The sequence below is a fragment of the Lynx rufus genome, unplaced genomic scaffold (assembly GCF_022079265.1).
Source record: "Lynx rufus isolate CCGP_SWC_20201006 ecotype Redwood Valley unplaced genomic scaffold, mLynRuf1.p SCAF_5, whole genome shotgun sequence".
Taxonomy (NCBI): domain Eukaryota; kingdom Metazoa; phylum Chordata; class Mammalia; order Carnivora; family Felidae; genus Lynx; species Lynx rufus.
In genome coordinates this window covers 98,900,873-98,924,575 of record NW_025814867.1, presented here as the reverse complement: position 1 = coordinate 98,924,575, position 23,703 = coordinate 98,900,873, and the positions used below count along the sequence as shown (strand labels likewise).

Sequence of the window (23,703 nt, the reverse complement as noted above, 5' to 3'; positions counted from 1 at the left end):
ATGTAGTTTATTCATTTATAAAACAAAATCTCCTGGTGTAAATGAGACAAACACCTATCTACTATTCGGTTCAATGGAACATACCAGTGCTTTTGATGTACCCATCCTTGATATAACCCCCCTCCCTCCTTTCCTAAGAAGTACCCATTGTACTGAACTTTGGGTTTGTCATTTCCTTAATTTACAATTTTTATCACGTCTCTTGGTATCCCTAAACAAGAAATTGTTTCATTTATAGGCATTTAAACTTCTATCACTTTGTGCTGTTCGAGCTCCCCTGCAACTTGTTTTTTCCTCTCAAACTTTACGGTTGTAAACAGTAACCAAGTTGATGTGGGAAGCTATACTGAAAGACCCATTTCTGGTTCCAAAGTTCTGTGCTTCAGTTTCCTCCACTATAGCGACTTTAACTGAATCTTCTCTCAATACTCTTCCAGACCTGGGATTCTAATTTTACTTTTTACAATGAGTACAGAGGTGTATAGTTTAACACTATAGCACTGGTCTGGTTTATTTGAGGCTGACTCTTTGATCAGGAACACAGTCCCCAGGGGAAGTGGGTCACGGTATCATTTTCAGACATTGTGGTAATATTGGAAGATTCCTTGAACAGAAAACTTTGGTATACAAGTTGTTTTAATACCAGGTTTGAGGTGGCACGCGGCAATGATCAGAAAAGACAGAATTCACAATGCAAAAATGCAAAGTTTATTTTCTTAAATAAAATACTATATTCATATCTATACAAATAATTATTACAACCATTAAAATGTTACATTTACCAATAAAAATTTCAAAACTTTAAACAAGAGCATGGTTCAGAATATTCACACCCTAATACAATGCATTTGTAAAAAGATGTCAAAATAAACAGGACCTATTCTTATTTACAACAGGGAGGACAATCCTGATCATATTATACATATCTGCTCTGGATTCCATTACAAAACAAATTAGTTCCCATTAGTATTATAAACCAGGTGATTTACAGTAATAGGACACAGTACACAGCAGACATCGCTGGCATGGGAATAGATACAAATATTACACTATTGAAAGACTACAGTTAGGTTTTTCTGGAGACTGCCCTACAGTAAGCCTCTCACCCAGTGTATCTATAAATAATTTGTGAAGGTAATTATGTCTTCCGATTTTCCACCTATTTTTACCAAAATGAATATATATATATATATATATATATATATATATATATATATGGCCTGCTGAAAGTGGAAGCAAATCTTTTCTTCACAGTAACACAACTGCAGCATCTTAAGCAACACTGTCTGGTCCCTTTCTTCTTGGAAGATCAACAGTTTAACTCCCTTAAAGGTTACCAATATAGTCAAGTCCAGTGCCTCAATGACCTCACAGATGAAAATGGTTTTAAGACTTGAGGGATGGGGGTAAAGAGATCCAGAGAAGTGAAGAAGGAGTTAGATGGAGCAAGCTCTAAGTTCCTAGGACATCATATGGTGTCAAGCTGTATACACAACTGAGCCAAAAAAATAAATAAAACCCCACAACTTATGATCATCTTCTTTAAAAGTGTTAAATTACAAATGAAGAGTTGTCTTCTATGTCTCATGAGATCTCTAGTGACAGATTATGCAGATTATCATCCAAAATAACACCAATTTGAATATTATATCCACTTTCAACCCAAGTTGGTTCGTGTTTAGGAAGCATCTGAACACATGTGTGCACCAGACCCCTGCAGTGGGTGGATAGGGTTTGTGCAAATATAGAAACAAGGATGTTGAATGACCACCACCTACAAGCTCTGAGTTTAAAAGGAGTTTTGCTTCTAGTACACTTTTTACAAGATCGGCATCAAAGATGGCTCAGAGAACGATAAGGCAACAGTGAGAAACATCAGCTGTTCTTGTCTTCTAGGTGTTTGACTACACAGCACGTACCATTCCGACTGGTCCTTTGCTATGTAACACAGGAGTGGGTAATATGTTCCAATGGCTGGTCTTAGGACCAGAGGCACAGTTTCAAGTAAAGTGCAGTACCAGGATAGAGGCATGTGGGCAGAACTAGAAGCTCTGTGTCCAAGAAGGGCCTCATGCTGGACTGCCCCGATCCAAACTTGGTGTCCCCCACAGACTCCGGTAAAAACACTGTCAAGCTCACACAGGAAGGTGTAGAATGCAGACAAAATATGGTTAAGTCAAAAAAAAAAAAAAAAAAAAAAAAAGGACCCTTTTCTGTTCATAGCATTTGGCCAAAAAAGGTAGTTCAAGAAGGAATGAGTTTCTGGCCTTTAACTTGCATATAGGTATCATAAAATCATCACTCACAGATTAACTTCACACTAGTTTATTTGGCTATTATTATTGCCCTCTGGATATACACAGCCATAGGCAATTAGCTCCAGGCAAAGGCAGAATTTATACAGACAACAGAAGTACGACCTCCAGGTTCCTAAAGTATCAACCCAAAGCCATCTGATTTGGGTCCCACCTTTGAGCTTTCTAAACTCCTCCATGAAGAAAAGCAAAAACAAACACAAAGCAAGCTCATCAAAACAAGGAAGAGAACTAACTGTATGGCACATTCAGTATCTTAAATTAATTCTGAACTAACTTTGTTTCAAGAAATTCTTGTTACCTCTTGATAGAATAGGAGATACAGTGGTTCCCAAAGCCAGGAACTGGGACTCACTCACTGATATAGGAGCATGACTCACTGTCACACAATGATCCAATAGATGGGTGGGCCCAATAAACATTTCAAGGCAGAGAAGTAATCATCCTAAGGAAATGAGCAGGTTCCCTGCCACCTGCTCACTCGCAGCAGATGGAAGAAAAGAGGAGCCTCGGTACCTATCTATCAAAGGGAGGACAAAGCTGAGAAGATGCTTATTAGTGAGTCTTTATCCTTTCTCAAAATTTTACAACCTTACCTCCATTAAAACACGTTTCCACATTTTTTTGGAGTATAAATTTCAGCCTTTCCATGATATGGATAATGTTAGAAGGCAAGAGCAAGGCAAATGAATTATCTTTAAAATGTTTAAATAATTTTGTATTTTAAGAAGGCTGATTTTTAAAAATGGATCTTTATTGCAGTTCACCCTGATACATAAATGGAAATTGCTGCAAAAGAATATTCCTTCCTCATTCTTCTCTTTCCACAGTTCTAATACGTTAAATTTTATAAAGCATGATCACTGGGGGATGTGGCTCCTTACTTAGAAAAAAGATGCCATCCCTGGTCCCCCCAAAAGGTCTTATGATATAAACAAAAATAAATTTCCTGAAGTGGTATAAAATATCCCAAAAAGAGAAATGACATCAAACTTGATTTCTTTTATCCATGATTGACATATTAGAAGTTTATACAGGATGAAGTATCTGAAATTTTTCACTTCATTAGAAGTTACTGTTAAATGGTCAGAGTCAACTACTTTCTCTAATTGATTCTAGGTGATCAGTAACACTAAAAGAGAGAAAAACAATTTAATTAATGACTCTCATTTATGATTCATAGGTTTGTATGTTTGTGTATTTTCATAAATTACAAAATTATCTGTGGAAATGGTTTTACATTCTATAGTCATATATGAGCAAGCCAAGAATAACATTAAAGTTTACTATTTGTTTTCTGCTGTACCTTTGCCAAAAATTATATCCAGAGATTGCTAGATATTAAATAAAATTCCTCCCCAAAATCATTTAGCTCTAATTATCAAATACTTAATATACTGCTGATAAATCTTGTACACTCATGCTTTTAAATCAAATAAGATTACTCTTCTCTGAACACTTTCAGAACTGAGTCCATATATACAATGATCTCTTACATATATATGCACATGTCTGTAAGATAATTAGAGCTACATGTAAGCAGGAGCCAAATTATTTGCAGAGAGTCGTATCTTTCTTCAGAGGGTCAAATAAGCCTTACTTAGGGGTAGGGGTTCATTTGAGATCAAAGTACATTCTTGGAATGAAAGCTCTGAAACATGTAAACGCTATCTCTGAACAGGGCTGAGCAGAAAAATAAAATCAATGCAACAGAGAAATATCTGAAAGTGCCAGGCTTTGAGGCCTTTCTATTGCAACGTTCAAATTGATCTTCTCCTTAGCCTGTTACCTTCGTTCTATCTAACAGTGCCCAGTTCTTCAGGACTCAATAGCCACCACGCTGTGCGTGCGTGCGTGCATGCGTGCGCGCGCGTGTGTGTGTGTCAGAGACAGAGAGACAGAGACGGAGGAAGGGAGAATGAATAACCAAACATATTGAACACTACCTTTCTTGAAATCGGCAGGCTGGACCTTTCAAGTACAGAGAAAAACTTGAATGTTACAACCTAAAACTCAATTAAAAACAAGCCATAAATCTTGTTTCCCCTCAATTAAAAGTTTTAACTACTTTATCTGTTGTCTTATTTAAGTAACTCCTATTCTTCCCCATGAGTATTTTGAAGGAGAAAATACAGAAGCTTTTCTTGTTTACATTTTTTTTTCTTGCTCCCAGGAGGCTGCTTCAGTCAGCAGCAGGAGGAGGGAGGAAAGTTTGGTAAGAACAGTTCAAGAGGCACACGTGACCCTTCCACTGAGTCTTCACAAGAGGTATTCGCCAGAGTTAACAGCTCTGACCCAGCCTGAGGAGGCATTTTTAAGGAGGAAAAAATAAAATGCTGGCTCTTGGGTTTACTTTATTAACAGAGCAGACAGAACCATGTTATATGTATCTCTCCCACTTGATCCTATATTTGGCAGAATATAACAACAACAAAAAGTAATAGGTTTGAGAATATGAGTATATATGGTTGTTTTCAGAGGTTTTTTTTTTAAGTTTTCAAAATTCAATATATGAGTGTGTGTGTGTGTGTGTGTGTGTGTGTGTGCGCGCGTGTGTATACATAATTAACTTCTGTGGGGCTTTTAAAAACCCTAACATCCAGTTTTCCAATACTTCAGCAGGTCTCAGGTCTCAATTTCCATTTCCAGATGGCAGGCCAATTTTTAAAGGACCAGTTTATATTTTCAAATCTATGTCTGTGTTCTGTCCCCCTTCTCCCCCTCCCCCCACACACTCACACACAGAGACATATACAGAGACAATTTTTTGAAGCACCATTTCACATCTACCATCAGGAAAAATAATGAACAAATTCGTCTTCTCATTACAATTCTACTATGCGGGGTAATAATGTAACATACAATGCCATCTTTTAAATATAAATATCAATAAATGAAAACACTGACAGAGCTTAAGACTCTGCTCAGAAATATTTAAAAAGTAAGGCTCATATAACTGTGTAAATTCCAAACACACTATTTACTGAGCAGTCCCTAATGATTAACAAATATAAAAGAAAGCATTTCGAGCTCAAATAAATAGAATGAAGAAAATGTTGAAAACAAAGTTCAACCAATGAAGCAACAATCTTTGCCAAAACACATGTAAAATTCTGCAATACAACTGCTTTTATCCTTAGGACCTGATGTAAAAATGCAAGCACAAAATGGACAAAGTCTATGTACTTTGCTTTTCAGATTGCTATTTTTAAGGCTAAGTAAGGAAGACCTTTGCTTTCCAGGATCTTGGCACACTGAAAGATAACATGGCTCCCTAATTTGAAGAATGAGACATTAAAATTCAGATAGCTTAGACATTGTTATCATTAAGAAAGAAGCCTCTACCTACAGCAAACCTTGGGAGTAAAGGCTGATCGAGCAACTCATTTATTTGCTAACTGCTTGATTTGAACCATGGACATTCATTCTACATTAATTCAATACCTGCCAGGGGCAAGAAACTGTTCTAGATGCTGTCATCAGCCAAGCACTTGGTGATGAGCCACTGCGTTATATCAAAGTGTCTGTATTTTTGGAGAGCAACTCAAATACCTCAAGTTATCTATTTTACAAATGATCAGCAATCAAATTTAAAATCTAGGTTCTTTCCTACTACCCCACACACGCCAAAGGGATTTTCCCCCAACTTCCAGCTGGTAAGTATTTAGGGAATATAAGATTACAAATCAAACTTGAAAATGCAACTCCACTTGAAAAACTTAAAAAGCACACCGTGCAGTTAAAAATGAAAGATAGTTTGTTGCTGGCAACCCAGTATTCGCATCATCTCTGACGTGGCTTCCCTACATTCGGAAGATAACTGGAAACTGATTACACAAACACAAAGACATACACACACACACACACACACACACCACCTCCCTCACCATGTGCATTATGTGTGCATGCACACACAAACACATTTGTAATCTCACCCGATACATTTACATTTAGTCTATCAGTATTTAAACAGCTGAACTGCAGTCATGACCTAAAATATGGCTTATGTTGTGGGCAGGTCTGTTTGAGGACTGCTTGGAAGAGTCAGAGGCAGAGGAGTTTGCTATTGTAAGCAAAGGTGACATTGCCGAGCCATCGGGAAGAGCTGTAGCTATTTCTGGAAACAAAGATGTCATATTAAAGTTAGACAAGTGAGAATTGGTCATGTGCATTGGCGGCATGTCAGGGAGCAGGGGAAAACTTGGTTGAGCAAAACCAACAGGTCTAGGAGGAGACAGAATTGATCCAAATCGGTTATTTAAGCTTCCACTGTTTACTTTCTCAGTGCTAGGATTTGAGAACATTTGATTAGAAAAATAGGGGATGGAAATATCATTAGACAGCGTAGGATGAGCAGGGGAGTAGGGGGGATAGAAGGAGGGCAGAGTATTTTGGGGATCTACAGGGATAAGAGCTGGCGTTCGAGTGGCACTAGGCTGAGTAACCTGTGGAATGAAAGAAGTATTAGCATTTATTGGTGGATTCATGCCACCCTCGGGAATAAAAGGAAAACCGAAATTTTGTGATAGTGTATGCTGGTCAGGCGCTGAGTTATCATTAGGTACTTGTGGGCTATCGGGCATGAAACGAACAATACTTCCTCTCTTCTCTGTAGCGGCTTGTTGGCGTCCAAGAATCATACTGCCACTAGTGGACAGAGGAAGGTGGGGAAGACTTGGGTCAAAGACATTACTATGTCTTTGGTTTCCGGAACGATTCCTTTCAGGTTGACGAATTTTGGAACCACTGCTGTCTTGCAAGGGATGCCTTGATCGCTGGGGAACTGAAGAGTTAGTTGGACGTACAGGAGGCCCTTGTTCAGCATTTCCGTGAGACACAGACGGATGGGGCAAAGCTGGCCTTGCAACCCCATGCATGTTGGTTGTGACTGGAGGGTTCATGTGGCCCTTGGTCCCATGACTATCAGTTATCCTCATGGGATTGGACTTCTGTACAGACACATTGGGACTTGTGTTTCGACCCTGAATATCTCCTGAAGAAGAAGAACTTGAGAAAGGAATATTCAGGGTGCTGTTCCTGGTGTTAATCGCACCTAGGGACATGTCACAACTCTCCCTGTTTTGACTCTCACTCTCTCTTCTAATATGGACACTTTCATGGGTTGGGGGACAATTATAGTCAATTGCAGAGGATGGACCACACTGTGTGTTCCTCTGATGTTCTGAGAGTGATCTCTGGCTTCCAAGGACCTGATCACCAAGGTGAGGGGCAAGTAAACTCTGCATGAAACTCTGGTGGCATGTGTTCTCACTGTCCCTTGGTGGGATGGCATTTCCTGTCGGAATACTCTGAACTGGTGGATAAGATAATCTCTTTTGGCGGTCGATTGGTGGTGGACCAGGGTTTTGACTAATTCGAAAAGCCTGGGACTGCATACTCCTCAATGATGATACCGGGTTACCTATTTCACTATTTCTTGAAGACTGTACTTCAAAATTACTCTGGGGCTGCTGACTGGCTCCACTTGGTTTAAACGTCTGACAGTCAGTAAGGCGGATATCCGAGGCAACAGTATGGTCCACGCGGCCCTGCATATTGTGAACGGCCAAACTCTTATTTCTGGGAACATCAAGATAGCTTCTCATTTCAAGCTGATCTGAAACTCTGGAACCCTGAAGTGACATGCCCATTCTCTGCTCTGAGTTAGAAGATGTCTTTCCAATAAGTGCCTCGGCAGAATAACTTGAAACTCTATTTCTCTCTGGCCTGTGTGGAGTACAGGGCATGTCTGAAGGCCTAGTCACGATACTGGGCTGGGACACCATTTGTTGCTCTATGCCCCTTGAAGTCAAAAGCCTCTGCAATGGATTATGCCCAGATACATGTTCAGAAGAAACCCCCGAACCTTGCTGCCTGCTTCCAACATCCTGCTGCTGGTGTATCATATCTTGACTGAGATGGTTCTGGGGATGGTTGTGGTGGCTCCGGCTGGTCGAAGGGTTTTCACAACTCTTCTCTGGCTGGGAACTTCCAAAATGTTGCTGCATCTGTTGCTGCATCTGCTGATGGTGGGGATGTGGCTGACCACTCTTGGGGCGGGACTGGTCAGTTCCGTGGTGCTTTGGTTGTAAGGAAAGCTGAGAGGCCTGAGTGCCCTGAACGAGATTCCTCTTTTTCTGCATCTGGACTTCCTGCTGGAGAGTTCTCTGTTGGTGGACGTTATGTGGCTGAGAGTGGACAGAGCTCTCTGCATGAGGCGCGTGACGCTGCAGTTGGTACAAGTGATGCCTCTCTCTTAACTGTCCTGCTTGCTGCTGCTGCTGCTGCTGCTGCTGCTTTAAGTAGAGGTGGTTACCGTGCAGGTGAGATACCCCTTGGGCTGGAACATGCTGTTGCAGGGCCTGGAGATGTTGACTGGCCTGGGTTTGCTGCTGCTCAGTAACTGAATTCTGAGAACTGCATTGAACTTCCGTTTGTCTCAATGCAGGGGCCCCAAAATTGTTACTCGGTGGAAATAATCGTGCGAGGCCATCTCCATGTGCTGGGTTGCTAATAGGCACAACAGAGTTTGCAGAGTTGGGAGGGAGCTGACTGACCATCATCTGAGTCTGATCAGAAATGCTGTCCGGAGTGCGGTTCATCAGCGACATAGCTTCAAGCCTCAGCGGGGCTGGCTGACAGTGCTTTTGACGTTTAGCTGAAGACAATAAAAGGTCGTCTTGGACAGCACGCTTGGCGGAGTCTTTGCGGCTTTCCTGACTTGGCTTTAAGAGTGGCTCTTGAACCTGTGGATTTGGTATGGTGCCAGTAATGGTGTTTAGCTGTTCTTGGGAATATTCGGTCATCAGAGCTGGCCCGGGAGGCTGACCACCGTAGGAACTAGATGCAACAGTCAGATTAACCGTTGCCGGAACAGGTGCTTGCTCTGCAGTTTGGGATAGACCAGCACAGCTGACCAGAGGATGGCTGATGGTGCTCTGGTGGATAAGATTATTGACACTTAAACTGGTGATGCTTGGTGGCTGAGAAGTCGAAACCTGTAAAGAGGCATTTGATGTTTTGATTCCTACAGAACAACTTGGTTTTCCGAGGGATCGATCCACAGTTGCTTCGATTGAGTCCTGAGAATTAAATTCATTTGGTGTTGCTTCTGCCTGTCCTGGGCCACTCTCTTTAGACATCTGTGTTTTGAAAGGCTGGTCTCCCTCTAAAGGTGAGGCTTCAGAAGGCTTTGAAGTAACCTCCCTCATATCAGCCTGGGTGCCAGCTCTTCCCTTCTCAAGGTTCTCCTGGTCAAAAATAGCTCTTGCAGCAAGAGCAACTATATCAGTTTGCTCTACAAAGGTACAGCTGTCACAGGTATTCGTTGTTGCATTGCTGGTGACATCCTCTCTCGTCGTTTCAGGAAGCATGGATGCAACTGAGAAACTACGACTACTGCCAGAGCTGGTGGACATGGGAGAGTCGGCCTGCCTGCTGACAAGCAAAGAGCCATTAATAACCTCCTGATCAGGGACGCAGGAGTGATGTTGCCCCGGACCTCTGTCATCACTGTTCATCAGTAACAGCTCCTGTTTGGGATGTAAATCGACACTTGAATCCGCCATTTTAGAATTTTCAGAAGGAAAGTCAGGATGGTCCACCGGCACCGAAAGAGACAATTTCTGAGAGTCTTTTTCTTTAGCAAGACCAGACAGCAATGCAGTCAAACCCTGCCCCTTTAACAGACCTGTCGTTTGCATCGTATCTGATGAGTCTTGCTCCACCCTGCAAGGTTCAGCAATGATTTCTACCTCAGAAGCACAGTCAGTGCCTGTAGTGCTAGTGGTGGATGAGAGCCCAGAAACCTGAGAAACCAAAAGGTGGGGATCATTTGGAGATGGAATCAACACGCTGGCTGAAGTGCAGGATTTGGCAGCATCTGACAATGCCAAACTAGCTGGTGGCTTATCCTGAGATGCCTCTTGCTGCAGAATGGGGGCAGAATCTTTGGATTTTGCTGGGGCCATTACAAAATGTTCACTCGTTACAGATGCTTGGGAGGGTGAGCTAGACTCTTCTGTTGACTTAGATTTGGGTACAGATTCGGGTATCACGGATTCAGGATTCAGAACATCCAAAGAATGTGAACCAGAAACACTGACACAATTTGCCTGGGACATGGTGACAGACGGTAACACAACAGGGAGGCTTTCCAGCAGTCCATCACCACATGACGGCTCTGCTGTGGCTTCAGTGCCGGGGCAGGCTAACTTGCCCACCTCTCTGACTGGATTCGGGGGACATGCGGACTTGTGAGCCGCTAAGTGTTTCTTGGCACCTGGCTTCTTAAACCTTTTTGACTTCACATTAGGTAAACAAGCTACAGTGTTCACTGAGGGAGTAGTTACCAGACTATAAGTACTGGGTAGTGTGGCTGAATTATCGGTTGTCATGGGAGATGCTACGGTTGTTGTTAATGAAACACTGTGAACTGGGATGGTTTGACTACTTGCAGCAGTTGGGGGATTGGCAGGCTGGCTAATAGACAACTGTACACAGCTCTGCCCAGCCATCTGTGATATGCTTTGATTGAGGCTGGCCAAAGCTCCAAATGTATTCAGGGCAACATTGGTGTTTGGATCTTCGCTGGTGGTGGGTTGGATAATTTGCATAGGGGTTTGATTTGTAGTTCCTGATGAGGACATCACAGGCTGCAAAGCAAAGAGCTGTCCATTTAAAGAAATGGTTTGAGGCTGTTGTTGGTTTGACATGGTAACAGAAAAAGTTTGTGTTGAACTAGATGTTGATAGAGATGAAGGTCTTGGTAATATATGGACAAGATGCTTTCCTCCAAAAGTCTGGGGGGTCGAAACATTTTGCACTGAACTATTAGACCCTAGTAGAGCATTGGCTCCACTGACAGGGAGTCGAACAGAACCAGGAGGTGGAGCTGAGAGGAGCGGCAAAGGGTTCTGATTAGCTGCCTGTATGATCACTATCTGCTGACCTACTGTTTGGTTGGGAACCTCTGCTCTCATCACTGTTGGGCAAGGGGTGGTGCTGGGGGGCTGAAGAATGATAACATTTTGATTAGCGGTAGCTGCATTCACAGCCGACCCAACTGGCTGAGCCATCTGAATCACTTGCATTGCTGAATTCAATGGAAGGATACTTTTTGGAGGCTGAGATTTAACTTGTGGTTGGGCAATTAGTGGCTGCATAGGTAAAGATGGACAAGAAGGCAAGGTGACAACTACTTGCTCAACCACCTGCCCATCTGCGGGAAAGGAATTATTCACGTTGACGCCCGTAGCAATGTGTCTACTGTGGCTGGTCGTGGGAGGGCTGCTACCAGACTCATTTAATACCGGAGTCACTGCAGAAGAAGGTGTCTGGCTTAAGGGTTGAATAGTGTTTCCCGCCAGTTGCAAAGTAGTCCACGTCGTCTGTGTGTTTCCAGCGGAGGAAATTCGGGTAAGGCTATTAATGTTTTTCAAATCCGAAGCACTAACACTGGAAGAAGGCAAAGAACAAGAAAGAGTCCAACTATTGTCCAAAGGGTTTGCAGAAAGAGTGCTTACAGGAGTGGTGGTCTTCCCTCCTGCAGGGGCAGAAGGGGCCACCGCTGCGGTAACACTCGCCAAGTCTGCACCCTTGCTGATGCTCACTGGACAAGCATCACCTGCAGATCTGGGAGGCTGGGAACAGACCGTGGTGGTAACTGAGACAACAAAGGTGGTTTGAAAATCATTTCTGAAATCCTGGATGCTCAGGCAGGACTGGCTTCCGTGGTGCACTTTAGTGGCAGTCGCTGAGGAAGTGGTGGGGACGCCTGTGGCACAAGGGACTGTTTTCTTCAATAATTTGGGGCTCTCTTGCCCATTCTTATTTTCAGGAGAACTTTGATCACTTAGACACGTGTGCACGGAACGATGTTGGTGAGGTTCAGGCCCAATGGGAACTGCGATCAGTGGGCCGTTGGTGGCACCAAGCACGCTCGATTCGCTTTCGGAGGTGGAAAGCTCGAGAATATTTTGAGCAGGAATGGTAGCAGGAAGACAAAGAGGAACAGGCTGGTTGGCAGCCAATGCAGAAACTGTGGTCTGATGCCATGGCTTGTTTTCAGAAGGGTAAACTCCAGAAATAGACACAGGAGTCACAAGATTGCAAGTCCTCTGTACTGGCACCACATTGGCGGTCTGCTTTTGTAAATTATGACCAACATTAAAGGTTATCCCCTGAACAGCTGTTCCCTGGCTATTTCCACAAGGCTGACTCCCGTTGGAATAAACAATGATATTTTTTTGAACCTGATCACTGGGAATAACAACAGAGACCTTTGAGTTTTTAAGATTTCCTTTCCAGTGGATTGTAGGGTCATCATATAGGCATATGTCATTTGCTTTCAGTAATTCAATATATCGGCCATTTTCTTTTTGAATTTCTTCCAATTGTTTACGTAGCTTTTTAATTTCTTCAGCTACAATATTAAAAATAAAAATGAAACAATTACCTGGTAGTGTCAGTACTTACGGTAACTTAAGAAAAAACTGTGTGCTAACTACCAAAGTCTAATTCTAGCATTTCGAAATACCTCATCTGAGAATCTTCAGTTCTTTTCTAATGCAAGTTCTTTCTCCTTTTTACAATGGTGTAACAAGCCTCTATCCTATCCTTTTAAAAATAAATATCTTTAAAAGTAAGGTCAGAAATTACTCATAATGTAGAAATCTCAAAATTCCCAATTCAAAAATTCCCAATGGGGCAGCTACCAAGGTAAAAGAAGGGAAGGCACACTGATATCATGGTCACATGCTAGGAAAATAACACTGAATATCAATATAATAGCATTTACATGCTATAACAGCTAACATTACTTGTGGTGGTAATAGTCAGTCTCTTTTATAAATGGCTTTAAACTCACTTCTATTTTACTCTTTGAAATGCCAGAGACAGTGGAACAGGTTGAAGGTAAAGTAGTAGAGCACCAAAGAAAGCATCAATAATGGAACTTCAATCTCCCTTGACAGGGCCAATGGACATATGCAACTGTCACAGCCCTACTCTTTTCTAAGGGAGAGAACTTCACCCATGGATCCTACTACTGGGGCAGCCTTCGCTGTTGGTATTCATGCTCTGTGACCCCAGACATTCCACCTGTCTTGCCACAGTGGTAGATCTCTCCCCTCCCCATCCACCAAAGGCAGCCAATCTTCAAAGCCAATGCCCTGTGAAGTGGCCTGAAATAAAAAGTTCTGTTCTGACAAGGATGAGCTGAGACTAATGGATTCTTTTTCTCAGACATTTAAAATAAGAGACACAGAAGAATGATGCCAATGTGCCATGGGCATCAGAAGTTAAGGGACAATTTTTATGGACCAAATAATAATGACGATTGTCCTCACTTATTACACACTTACTACATGCCTGGCACTTTTCATTCATTGTCTCATTTCATAATAATAACAACAATGATGATGGTAATTACTATATGCCAACTTTACTCAAAGTACTTTACCTGCATTATTTCTTTTAATCTTCATAACAACCATGAGATGGGAACTACCTACTCTCATCAGTATTTTAAGATGTGAGAAACAGACTCAGAGTAATTACATAAATTTGTCTAAAGTCAACCAGACACGTGCTGTGATTATCTTCATTTTAAGATGGGGAAACTGAGGTCGGAGAGGTGAAGTAAATAGCCACAGGTACTGAGTGCATAAGTGAAGATGAAACTCAACCCAGGTGGGCCTGATTCCCAAGGCCGCTGCTCGGACTATGGCCCAGCCTGTCTTATGGACAGAGGATATGTGGGAAGTTTCTGGGAGGAGAAAAGAGAAGAGAGCAGATGCACAAAAAAGAGCCAAAGAAAGGATGGTGACAGAGATGACAATGTAGTGAGACTTAAGCTGCCTCAGGTGCTGCCCCAAGCTCTGGCCTACCTGTTCAGCCTTTCCTGAGCCCTACGCAACTTATATTTTTCCAAAACGTTCCCTTTTCCCTAATGTAACTCAACTGCCTCAGCCTCTGGGGTGTGAAACCAAAGAAGCTCTCCTTAGAAAAGTCTACACATCATTCCAGTCTTAATATCTCTTCTATGGGATGCCTCAGAGTGCTTACCAAACATGTATGACGAATCTAACTACCTAACAGCATCATAAAACAGGGCCTGGACTGTAAAACACAGCTGACTTGGGGGAGGGGGTAAGCTGTCACCTAACTTAAGGCAAGCAAAGAGAATTCAGAATGCTGACCTTCTGGATATACAATAAAAGTAGCCCAACACTGCCCCCACCTCAGCAAATTCTACCTTTGTTCCTCTCCTTTTAAGGTGACCTATTGAGTTGTCCCAGGAAATTCTTTCTCCGTTTTTGTCAGAGCCATAAATAAAGGACAATTCAAACTGCCTACCATTCTGAGCTTTTCACTTGCCTGGCATTTTTCTTTTCAGCTCTTACAAGGAAATCTCTCTAGTGCAAATGGAAAAACAGAACTTATATAGCATAAAAATGTCACTTCTAATTAAAAATCAAATTTCAGTATACCTGAAACTAATATAACATTATGTATTAACTGTACTAGAATTAAAATAAAAACTTATTTTTTAATGTAATTATCTAAAGAATAATAATAAAAATCAAATATCCCTAAATGATCAGGCAGTCTGATACACACATTACATGCAGTATAAACAATTATGAACGGAATGTTTTGACCTTTTGAGTTAAGTCACAGTTAAATCTTGGCCCAGGCAGGTCTTTGTTTTGTTTTTAAGTTACACTGAGCAGGACTCTCCCCTATATCCTCTCACGGGATTCCCCTAGCTGGAAGATCCAAGTGGAATAAAAGCGATCCAGCATTATTTGTCTCATGAGCTCAGCAAATATGAAGTGCACGGAAGAGTCCAAAATCAAAATTATGTATGCCTGCAAGATTAGAGTTGCTCACAGAAGAGGGAAAAGAGGTAAACTAAGATGAATTTATTTGTAACACTATTCTCTGGCCCACCGAATGCATGGACAATCTTAACAATGTTTCTGGTCAAAAAAAGCCTCTGTATCCTCATATAAGTTGCCCTGTGACACGAAGACCTGAACACTGAAAAAACAACAAAAATGAAGAATCTTCAAATCTTTACCTTGTTCATTGTTTCCTCCATTAAGCAGGAGTTCATCATTTTGCCTTTTCAGTTCTGTTATATATTTAAAGGCTTGGTCCAGGATCATATTCTTGCTCTGCCAAAGAGAATTAACCACTTAAAAGTTTCACTGAAGAATAAGAACTTGCCAGAAGAAACTTAAAGCTTTGGTTTTATCACATATATGTGATATGTATCTTTTCAAAATTTAAAATGGGCACCATATTCAAATGATTCTGCTGTTCATTTTTCATTTACTAAGTATTTAAATTTGAACAGCCACTATGCGTCAGGCTCTGTTCTAGGCACTGGGGATGTAATAAACAAAACGGAGAAAATTCCTGACCTTCAGGAGTATTTTCCATATATACAGTTGGGTAGGGCTAAGTGCTAGGAAGAGAAAATAGAGTAAAGAGGGGCCCAGAGAGATGGCAAAGGTCATTCTGCCCTACGAACTGAATTTTTGTGTCCCCCTATAATTCATGTTGAAACCCTGATCCCTGATATGATGGTAGTTGGAGGTGGGCCTCTGGGAGGTAATTAGGTCATGAGCGTGTATCCCTCATGAATGACATCAGTGCCCTTAGAAGAAAAGACATGAGAGAGGTGACTGCACTCCCTGTCACACAAGGACATAATCAGGAAGAGCAGACACCAGGAGCCAAACCAGCTGGCACCTCTATCTTGGACTTCCCAGCCTCCAGAACCATGAGAAATAAATTTCCGTTGTTTAAATCACTCAGTCTATGGTATTTTTCTTATAGGAGCCCAAACTAAGGCACTGTACTATAACCTATCTTGCATGGGAAGGCTGGAGAAGGCCTCTCTGTGAGGCAAAGCAAAAACCTGAAGGAAGTAAACCCCGTGGATATCTGGAGGAAGAGGGTCCAGGTAGCAGGATCCGCAAGGACAAGGCCCTTAGGCAGGGCTGTGTTGGCACGTTGGAGGGGCCCTGGTGAGGTGAGCAGAACTAAAGTATATAGGGGAAGAGTGGGAGGAGAAGAGGCTGGAGAGGGCCTTCAAGGCCCTGTAAGGATTCTAGACTTTAATATTGTTTGTACCCTATGAACAATTGTTAAAAATAAAACATAAGTGACATTCTTTTTGGCTTTAGTTCTCTATACCTTTTTCCAGAGTTAACAGTCATAGTTATTTGTGTATCCTCCCAGAAATATTCTATGCTGATACATGGATCTATCTTTAAAAACAAACAAACAAACAAAAAACAGATAGAAGGATACTATAAGCAGTATGCTACATTGTTCTTTTCTATTTACAAATATATCTTGGAGATACTTCCATATAGGGTTTAGATATCTATGTTATACTTTCTAAAGGCTGCATTTATTTTCCAGTATAGTATGATAACTATTTAACCAAGAGGCATTTTGGTTTCTTATTCTTCAGCTATTAAAAATATTGCAGTGAATGTTTAACTTCTATTCCAGTATGCTTATTATTAAATATCCCCAGTACTTTATCAGATAGTTCTTTTCAGGTAGGAATCAGGGATTTAGGGCTTTGGTTCACAAAATTGCAATTCTGGGCTTCTTAGACTGAGTCCCAACAGAGACCCAATATAATCTAGGAAACGTTCTACTCTAGAGAGAAAAAATAGTTATTGCCTTTTTGTAAAATTTCGTTTATTTATTTAATTTTTTTTTTTTTTTTTTTTTTTTTTTTAAAGAGAGCACGAGCAGGGGAGAGGGACAGAAGTAGAGGGACAGATAGTGAGAGGGAGAGAGAATCTTAAGCAGGCTCCATGCTCAGTGCAGAGCCCAACACAAGGCTCAATCCCATGACCCTGGGATCATGACCTAAATCTAAATCAAGAGTCAGACACTCAACCAACTGAGCGCCTACACGCCCTGATATTGTTCTTTCTTAAAGGAAGAATTGATACAAAGGCAGAACATAATAATGCCCATCCGCCTCCCTACTGCAGATGGGCTGAGGGAGGACACATAGCAATAGTGAAGAAAATCTTAATCTACTCGGCTTCTGGAAGCCAAATACTGACTTCCACTGCACATGCTAGGACACCAAGGAAGTGAAATGATCATAGTTTCCTTTCAGAGAAACTTGTAGGAATGACCGTCAAAAGCAGGAAAATAAGATTTTCCTGGGCAAACATCAATATTTCCTGAGAAGCTACTGTACATTGAGATGTGGAGGAAAAAAAAAAAAAATCTGCAGACATAGAGCCTGCCCTTAAATTTGCGATCATGTAAGAAAACTAAGTACTTTAAGTAGATAGATAGATAGATAGATAGATAGATAGATAACATGTTTATGCAAGACAAAAGTACCATCCTGCAGAAGGAACTGATCTGGCCATCTGAAAGCCTGGGAGGTCCAGGACTAGGAAGCTCTCTAGCCACCACAAAAGGTAGGGTGAGGTATGGGATCAAAATTGAGGGGACTGGTGGAAAGACTCTTCTTATGCAGTAATAAAACTACCCTCCACCCTCAGCACACACACATATCCTATGCAGCTTCATGACTTCTCATTCCTGCCCAACCACAAGAGACAAGTTTGTTTTCTGTGAAATTTGAACCAGAGAATTTCAGCCTCGGAGATGCATGGCACAGAAGTGGACAAGATGAGACTCCTCAGTGAAGACAGGAGGGTAAAGTAAAATTCTCCTCCTAAAGCAGCACACCTTCCCCCACCCAGCTCCCAGAATATGGCAACCAGTTTTAAACTCCTTTCCACTCCTAGATCGGGGGCTGAAGGATTCTTCTCTGGAGGGTAAAAGTTAACAGCTACCCCCAAAATAAAAAGATACTGATATTTTTTAGTTCCACAAAAACAACAACACTAGCTTACCACCTAATCACTCAATAGTTAGGGCACCAAAAATCAACCTATTCAATCAGCTTTTAAATTTTAATGCCTCATTCTCAAATATGAGAACAGTTAAGTATCACCAAGCATTTAAGGAAAGTCTCCAAAATGAAAAACAAAACCTCAAAACAAAGGGAAAAAAAGAAAATCAGAAGAAAGACAATATGGAAAACAGAAGAAAAATTATTTTTAAAAACCTATATAACATTCTCAGAGATACGATGGTATTGTATTCATGAAACAAAACATGTGACATGAAAAAGGACAAAGAGAATAAGAAAAAGACTCTTGGAAATTAAAGTCATGAGACCTGAAATTAAAAACAGAAGAGTTAGAGGGGTGCCTGGGTGGCTCAGTTGGTTAAGCGTCCAACTCTTGATCTCAGCTCAGGTCTTGATCTCAGGGTCATGAGGTAGAGCACTGCCCTGGGCTCTGCACTGGGCATGAAGCCTACTTAAAACAAACAAACAAGAAAGAAAAGAAAGAGAAAGAAAGAAAGAAAGAAAGAAAGAAAGAAAGAAAGAAAGAAAGAAAGAAAGAAAACAGAAGAGTTGCAAAAGACCAACCAGTTGAGATTGAAGAAGGGCAGAGGGTTCCAGAAGGAAAGTTTCAAAGGAAAAAGGAGAAAATAGAAATTATGTGGTACACTTGACTATGTAGAAACTCTACTAAGGGACTGTTGAAAGTGTGGAAAGAAATAAAGATAGGTATATAGAGGGGCACATGGCTGGTTCGGTTAGTAGAGCTTGCGACTCGATCTCGGGGTCATGACTTCCTACACTGGGTGTACAGCTTACATAAAAATAAAAAAATAAATTTAAAAAATCTAAAGTAAATAAATAAATAAATAAAAAGATAGGTATATATAAACTGATAACAATGAGGCAATTACCAACCCTCCCCCAAAAAAGTTTCATATGAAACAAAACATAATAATACTAATCTTTGGCTCACCATAAACAATATTTACAGTCTTAATAACATAAGAACTGAATATTGATTTAATCAAAAGTTGTGGTGGAATTATACTGGGAGGATTTAACAAGGGAAAGTCAATAGATAAAACCTAAAATAGAAAAAGTATGATACAATAATATACGCATATTATTTCAAAATATAAAGGTGAATGCCAAAAGAAACAGTAGAGAATGGATGCCTTTAAGTTGCTGTATTGGATGTGGGAGGCAGGCAAGCCAGAGACTAATGTTGTTTTAAGCTTTTTAGTACTATTTGTTATGTTTATATATTAACTTAACTAACAATTAACCAAAAAAGGCTAACACGAATTATGATATCTCACTATCATGAAACACTATATAATCATTAAAAAGAAAGGAGATCATATGAAAAAAAGTCTACTATGTACGACTGAGTGAAAATGACAAGGCAGGTTATGAAACATTTTATGAATATATATATGAAACATATTTTACAAATATATATATACATATATATTCATAAAGCAATGTCCAAAGAGATGTGTAACAACATTTGTAATAGTAGTTACAACCTAGGAGTAGGATGTCAACTTATTTTTCAAACTTTTTATGACTTCCATATTGTTTCCATTTTGTTTTGTTTTCAGGAAGCATACTTTATCCTCATTATCAGAAGAAACAAAAAGCTATCTTCATGAGAGAAAACTTTAATAAGCTGAGATTTAAGTGCCAGTGGAGGCTGACAGGGCACGGAGAATAAAATAGAGATCCTTGGAAGATTCTAGGTAAGAATTTAAAGGTAATTTAAAAATATCATTGGCAGAAAATAAAAGAAATGCCTGGTAAGTACTGTAGCACAGAAATTAATGTAATCGTGGGACTGAATAATTCAAGATCTTAAAGATCTAGAAATTATATGGTCCACTTGATCATGTAGAATACTCTACTAGAAGACTGTTATCAGTATGGGAAAAATTAAAGGTAGGTATATAGAAAATTAAGCAAATGAAAAACAATGAGGCGATGATTATCTCCAAAAACCAAAAGTGACAGGAAACAAAAATAAGCACTCTGAGCAATGAAACAACTTAGGGAATTATCTGTTCACAAGTAATGAATGAAAATAGGAGTAGACTTCTTACCTGCTTCAGGGCAGGGGAACATGGGATCAGCTCTCCTATCCTGTTTATTCCAGCATTGATTTTCTTCTTTCTATGCCTCTCCACTAGATAGGGGGAAAAATCCATTTATCAGACCTTATGGTACACTGCTGTAGTTCACTATTCTCCCTGGGTAAAGAAATTTTAGGTAAAGAAATCTCTAACAAAATTTTATCAAACAGTATCTACTGAAGACAAATAACTACAAGACAATTTCTAAGAATGCTGCATTATAAGTCTAGCATTATGGGCACTGATATAAGCAATACTTTTATTAGCATTTTAAAAATGTGATCTATAATAATTAAACTCAAATTAAAAACAGAAAATGCTAATATTACTTTACTGTTAGGCCATTATTATGTTTCAAGTAATTACTGGACATTTTAGTGATAACTAAATTTTAAGAACCCCTGCTAACAAGCTAAGTTAGTAGAAAGCTGCCTTTTTATAGCAAATAGGCAAATGAGACCTATTTAGACAGATTACAGAACCTTCAAACACCTTTTAGGATGTCTAGAAGGCATTTTTGAAATAGAACAGCTATCAGTTATGACTTAAAATTTCTAGGAGTCTGGTTTATTCACTCTGGGCACATAGGATTTTTCCCATAAGAAACTGGGCAACTGACAACATCTCAACCAAATTAACTGAGAAATCTTCCAGGCTTACATGCCACAACTTTAAAGATTGTATGGAAAGGGCAAGAGGGAATGAGATGATCTAAATAATTTCAACAAGACACTGTAAGTAGAAATATTATTAGTCTTGGCTTTTACTGTCAGAAGGGTTTCTAAAACCTCCCTTCCTAACAAAAGATTCCAGTGATCTTTCAGATTAACCATAAGCAGCTCTTGTTTTGCAAAATCATACTTTTTGCTTCACAGTCTAGCAGTAAAGGCATATTTTCAATGACATCTAATTACTCTCTCATAATAAATTACTATCAGGACATATTTATGACACCATGGGAGTTGGTTCCAATAAAAATACTTAGCTCCTATGGCTAAAAAGATTAGATTTAATTCATTTGGCCAAAGAAGGGAAAACAATAAAGTATGATATCACCTTTTTTCTAAATTCTCTAATAACAGTATTTGTTATCACCCAGGAGTGGATTTTTTCATGTATGGAGGTAGAAAAAACCAACATTGAGACCCACAGTGATAAAGGGGAATTCAAAGGCAGGAAATTCTTATTCTGGAAAACAGCAATATTCCATCAGTGTTCACCCCATCTTCCCATAGACAAAAATTCCCCCAGGGTCCTTTCCTTAGGGAAAGGAAGAATATCAGTTATAGAGTAATAGACATTAACTTCTAAAATATTTTGTTTTCAATCTGACTGTAACCCCTGGAAAAGAAAGTGTTCTAAAATGTACCAAAATATAAATGTAGGCACAATCACTTCTATAAATGTTTATCTGGTTTTGGCCTATAATCTGGACGTTTGAGATAAAATCAAACGTTTATTTTCTACATTTCTTCCCGTGACTGAGGACTCCACAACTTCATTTAAGACTGTTCACATTTCAGGGACTTTCAAGCTCCACAGCCTGCTGTTCATCTCTCCCCTGCTCCTCTGGGCAGCCAGCTCCCTCTGGAACTTCTGCAGACACATTCTCTTTATCCCATTTGGGAGAAGTAGAGCTCAATTTCCTCAGTGGGTGAAATCACTTAAAACACTAGTTCCAAAGGCGTATTAGTCCTCGAGTTATCTAAATAGACAATGAATCAGAAGATGATAAACTAGCCATCTTCATGAGACTCAAGGGGTGTTTTGCCAATTAAACCATAAAGGAACAAACAAAGTAAAGGAACGTTTTCCTAAAACATAAGGAATAATGATTCTATGCTTGTAACATAAAAACTTACAATCGACTACAGTATAATTTCCTTGTGAATGCAAAAATGCTAACAAATACAATTGAAATTGTTTCTACCTGCATTGTGTGTCTCCCGGTTTTTCTTTCTGAAACAAAAAGTGCAGATAAAAGGAACATGAAAACAACAGGAAAACATTTTCTCCACTTTATATGTTGAGAACCACAGAAATTTTATGAATTTGTATTTGTTGCATCAGTAAGAAACCATCTTATTATGGTATGAAAACCTAACTGCAGATACATCAGTATAAATTTAGAATCTACAATTTCCAAATTCTACAATTCTCTATTCATCTATACCCAAAAGTCAATGGTTGGGAAGTAAATCAATCATTGAAAACGTTAACTATTTGAAAAATGTAATTAAAGAGCTAGTCAACTCTCAAAGTGATGTACCAAGTAGGTGACTTCTGATGTTTGCCCTGGCACCTGGCAAGGGGTGCGGTGAGTGCGTCAGGGGTACAAGCAACAGTAGAAAGGAACTTTTTAATCCCCGGGGGTGGGGAACCATGGCAGCCACCAGCACCAACGCACAGACAATTGGCATTTGAGCCATCTTTTGCATCTGTGTGCCTTAGCTTATCCAAACTCTTAGTTTTTCTTAAAAGCTAATCTACTCAAACCATTGATTTCCCTTTTATGTACAATTACTCAATACATTAGCAATCCCTAACAGTTACTTGATAAGGAAAGAGAATGGGGATTTTAATATTAATGAAAGCACTGACCATGCAATTTTAAGCAGAAACACTGCCTAAAATGCTAGAAATTCAGAAGGGGGCTTATACAAAGAACCAGAAGTAATGTTGTACTGACGTGCATATTGTAATGTCACAAAATTGTAATGTCACAAAATGTCTATTCAAATTGACTTTGGTCTAAATGAACTTAACAATCTACAAAGACTGTGATACTGTGAGCAAGTAAAAGTTTCAGGAGAAACTAAACACTTAGGATAGATTTGGTATTATACAATTTTAATTGTTCATTGTCATTCCCGTTACACTGTCCATAAAATAAGGAGGACAGGTAAATTTTAACTATGTACTCCTTTCTGTAAACCTGTATTTATTTATTCACACATATTGCTGAAGAATAATGGTCTTCCAGGCATTTAATGAAAGTTCCCTGAGGACTGACTATTTAACAAAGTGGGGACTAATTCTGCTGTTCATCTCCCCAAACTATATTATTTCTGGACCAGGACTACATACCTGTGCTGCTTTTTTGTAGGAGTCTCATTCTCTGTCATTTCTGGCATGGTTACAGTGATAGGAACCTACACAGCATGGAAGAACACGCCAGAAAGTTCAAGTTATTCTAGTATGTTAGAGAAATTAATAGCACTTTGGTTTGAATACCAAAATGCTAAAAAAACAAAAGTGACACCACGAAAAAGCACTGGATTAGCTGCTGTGGATAGAAAAAGGTATAAGAAAACAGGACAAAAAATATTATAACTAGCAGGTGGAG

The 23,703-nt window shown here is 39.9% G+C and overlaps 1 protein-coding gene across 1 annotated transcript in view; it reads right to left on the bottom strand.

Moving 5' to 3' along the window:
* Nucleotides 1-2,309: 2,309 nt before the first annotated feature.
* USF3 (upstream transcription factor family member 3) overlaps nucleotides 2,310-23,703 on the bottom strand; it is a 56,256-nt gene continuing 34,862 nt past the window's right edge. Inside the window, exons 3-7 of the mRNA XM_047098900.1 lie at nucleotides 23,445-23,509; nucleotides 22,288-22,316; nucleotides 20,328-20,410; nucleotides 15,400-15,496; nucleotides 2,310-12,738 (exon numbers count right to left, since the gene is read on the bottom strand). Coding sequence (XP_046954856.1) covers nucleotides 6,281-12,738; nucleotides 15,400-15,496; nucleotides 20,328-20,410; nucleotides 22,288-22,316; nucleotides 23,445-23,491 — 6,714 coding nt within the window. The 5' untranslated portion in view covers nucleotides 23,492-23,509 and the 3' untranslated portion in view covers nucleotides 2,310-6,280. The remainder of the gene's footprint in view (nucleotides 12,739-15,399; nucleotides 15,497-20,327; nucleotides 20,411-22,287; nucleotides 22,317-23,444; nucleotides 23,510-23,703) is intronic.